This window comes from Citrus clementina, unplaced genomic scaffold, assembly GCF_000493195.1.
Source record: "Citrus clementina cultivar Clemenules unplaced genomic scaffold, Citrus_clementina_v1.0 scaffold_2, whole genome shotgun sequence".
Classification (NCBI taxonomy): domain Eukaryota; kingdom Viridiplantae; phylum Streptophyta; class Magnoliopsida; order Sapindales; family Rutaceae; genus Citrus; species Citrus x clementina.
In genome coordinates this window covers 24,880,441-24,882,677 of record NW_006262688.1, presented here as the reverse complement: position 1 = coordinate 24,882,677, position 2,237 = coordinate 24,880,441, and the positions used below count along the sequence as shown (strand labels likewise).

The following is a 2,237-nucleotide window of genomic DNA, read 5'->3' as shown; positions in this document are numbered from 1 at the left end:
GTTCGTCTTGGTCGTGTCGCCATTCATCTTCATCTTCAGCTTCATCGGTTCGCCTTTCTTTGAAGTTGGTGAGTTTCGGTCCCCTTTGGCACAGCAGTACAGCACCCATATTTTTTTTACTCAATTCCTCTAATCCTTTTCCTGCCCATCATTAATTCATCATCAACCGTCGATCATCTTCAAAATCGTCAACCATCATCCATCATTAATTCATCATCAACCGTCAATCATCATCAAAATTGTCAACCATCATCAATCATCATCAAAACACCGTAATTACTCGTTTAATTGCACTTGAGGGCAGTTTGCGTTTAAATAGATTTAAATGAATCGAGTGAGGATATTTTTGCAGGATTTAGATATTATTAGATAAAACATATGTGTGTAATGAAGAAACAGAGACTACTGTATTTCATCAAGCAAGAAATTTTAACAAATTTTCATATAACCTTGCCGATCTCTACTTTCTCACACAGTAATTAAAAAAAGTAAATCAGTTATCTGTATTTTCACACAACAAATTACTCTATCCGTAACCGCATGATCTTTGGCTTTAAATTAATAACGGTCAGCAATTCTGCAAATCTCATCGTCTTTCTCAGCAAACTAGTCAGCAAAACAGGGTCCATCCCATCTCCAGTCACCTCTATCTGGCTCCTGTCGTCTCCTTTCAGCGCCACCGATTCCACTCCTGTAATAAATAATTATATGTTTAGTACCCGGGTACAGTGTATGTTTGCGACTGTTATGCTTCTGCTTAGTATAAAATTGTTATAACTAAAGTGTTTGTTACCCGAAACGCGGACGGCGATCTTCAGAGCCTTAGAGCGGGACTTGTGGCCTTCCAACGACAATTTGATCACAACCTTTTGCTGCAATATCAGAAAAACAAAACCAAGAAAAAAAAAATTTACTTTCCCATTCAAGAAACTCATGGGGCCGTAAGTGCATGTAAAAACTAATTCCAAATTCGATACCTTCATGGGTTTTAATTGTTTTGATGGAGATGATGATGCAAACAGAAAGCATGCTCTTTTAAAGAAAATGGTAAACATTTTTGCTTTTGCTTTGTTAATTCTTTGTTGAATATGCGATAATGCGAAGCCGTGTTGGCGATTTGGGTTGGTCAATTAGCTGAAGAAAATTCTGCGTAGCTTCCATGTTCTGAGACTATACATTCGTAGTGGCATCGTGGGGTCCATATAATGTAAAATCTTCTAAGAAGTCGGTTTTGAAGAGGGTCCGGCTACTAGCAACTGTTGGAAGGTACCGCCAATTTTAACTTATTCTGACTTCAATCTATGAACGTCAGATGTAATGGAAAAATAGTTGAGATGTGTTAAATCTGAACTTTAACATTACACTTCCTGTCGTTTAAGAAATATTTTTAAAAGTCAAAGAGATAAAATTTCTGACATATAAGTCCTGATTATTTAAAATGATTAATAAGAGATATTATCATTTTATTACTAAAGTTATTCTGACATATCATGTCAGTACCACGGTTTGGTGAACATAGCATTTTAGCACCAAACGTTTGCGCTGTTATCAATTTACCACCATTCTGTTAGAAAAACGTTAATGTTTAACAGAAAATGAGTTAAAAGTCGATTTTACCCCCAAGAGAATAAAAGATAATTTTACCCTTTGAAAATGAAGAAATAATGAACAAAAATAAGATTTAGAAAACAACTAAAAATTATAATTAATAAAAAATAATGAATAATATGTAGAATTACGATAAACGGCAAAGAACAATTAATAAAAAATTCTGCTTCAAAATTAATATTATAATCTATGAAATTCAAGTATTAATCACAACTAAAAACAATAACAATTTAATTAAAGGAAAAAATTAATGAGAGAGAGGGGCCAATTTTAGGGTTATCAATTTCTTAATTCTCTAATTATTTCCCTAAAAATTTTTTTACTTAGTTTTATTGTTTATTTTACACTTGTAATAGAGTTTTTTGGCTTCAATAGGATATGTCTTTGATGCCCTTATGACATTAGCAAAACATCAGCAAATTTTTAACCTTTTTAACGAAATTGTGGTAAATTGATAACAGCGCAAACGTTTGGTGCTAAAATGCTATGTTCGCCAAACCGTAGTACTGACATAATATGCCAGAATAATTTTAGTGGTAAAATGATAATATCCCTATTAATAATTAGACAGTTAGAAATTATTAGCTTTTTTTTAATATCATATTCAATTAGAGAGCGAAAATCAAAAT

General features: G+C 32.9%; 1 protein-coding gene across 2 annotated transcripts; it reads right to left on the bottom strand.

The window, feature by feature from the left end:
* Positions 1-385: 385 nt before the first annotated feature.
* Positions 386-1,127, bottom strand: LOC18051621 (heavy metal-associated isoprenylated plant protein 16). 2 transcript variants are annotated; one of them, XM_006447803.2, is made up of 3 exons: positions 978-1,127; positions 794-872; positions 386-691 (listed from the first exon to the last, which is right to left on the bottom strand). In XM_006447803.2, exons 1-3 carry the CDS (start codon positions 1,053-1,055, stop codon positions 522-524), a joined length of 327 nt encoding a protein of 108 aa, XP_006447866.1. In that variant the 5' UTR covers positions 1,056-1,127; the 3' UTR covers positions 386-521. The 2 variants fall into 2 exon arrangements, with proteins under 2 accessions (XP_006447866.1, XP_024047454.1); XM_024191686.1 differs by having other exon boundaries at positions 794-1,127.
* Positions 1,128-2,237: the final 1,110 nt, after the last annotated feature.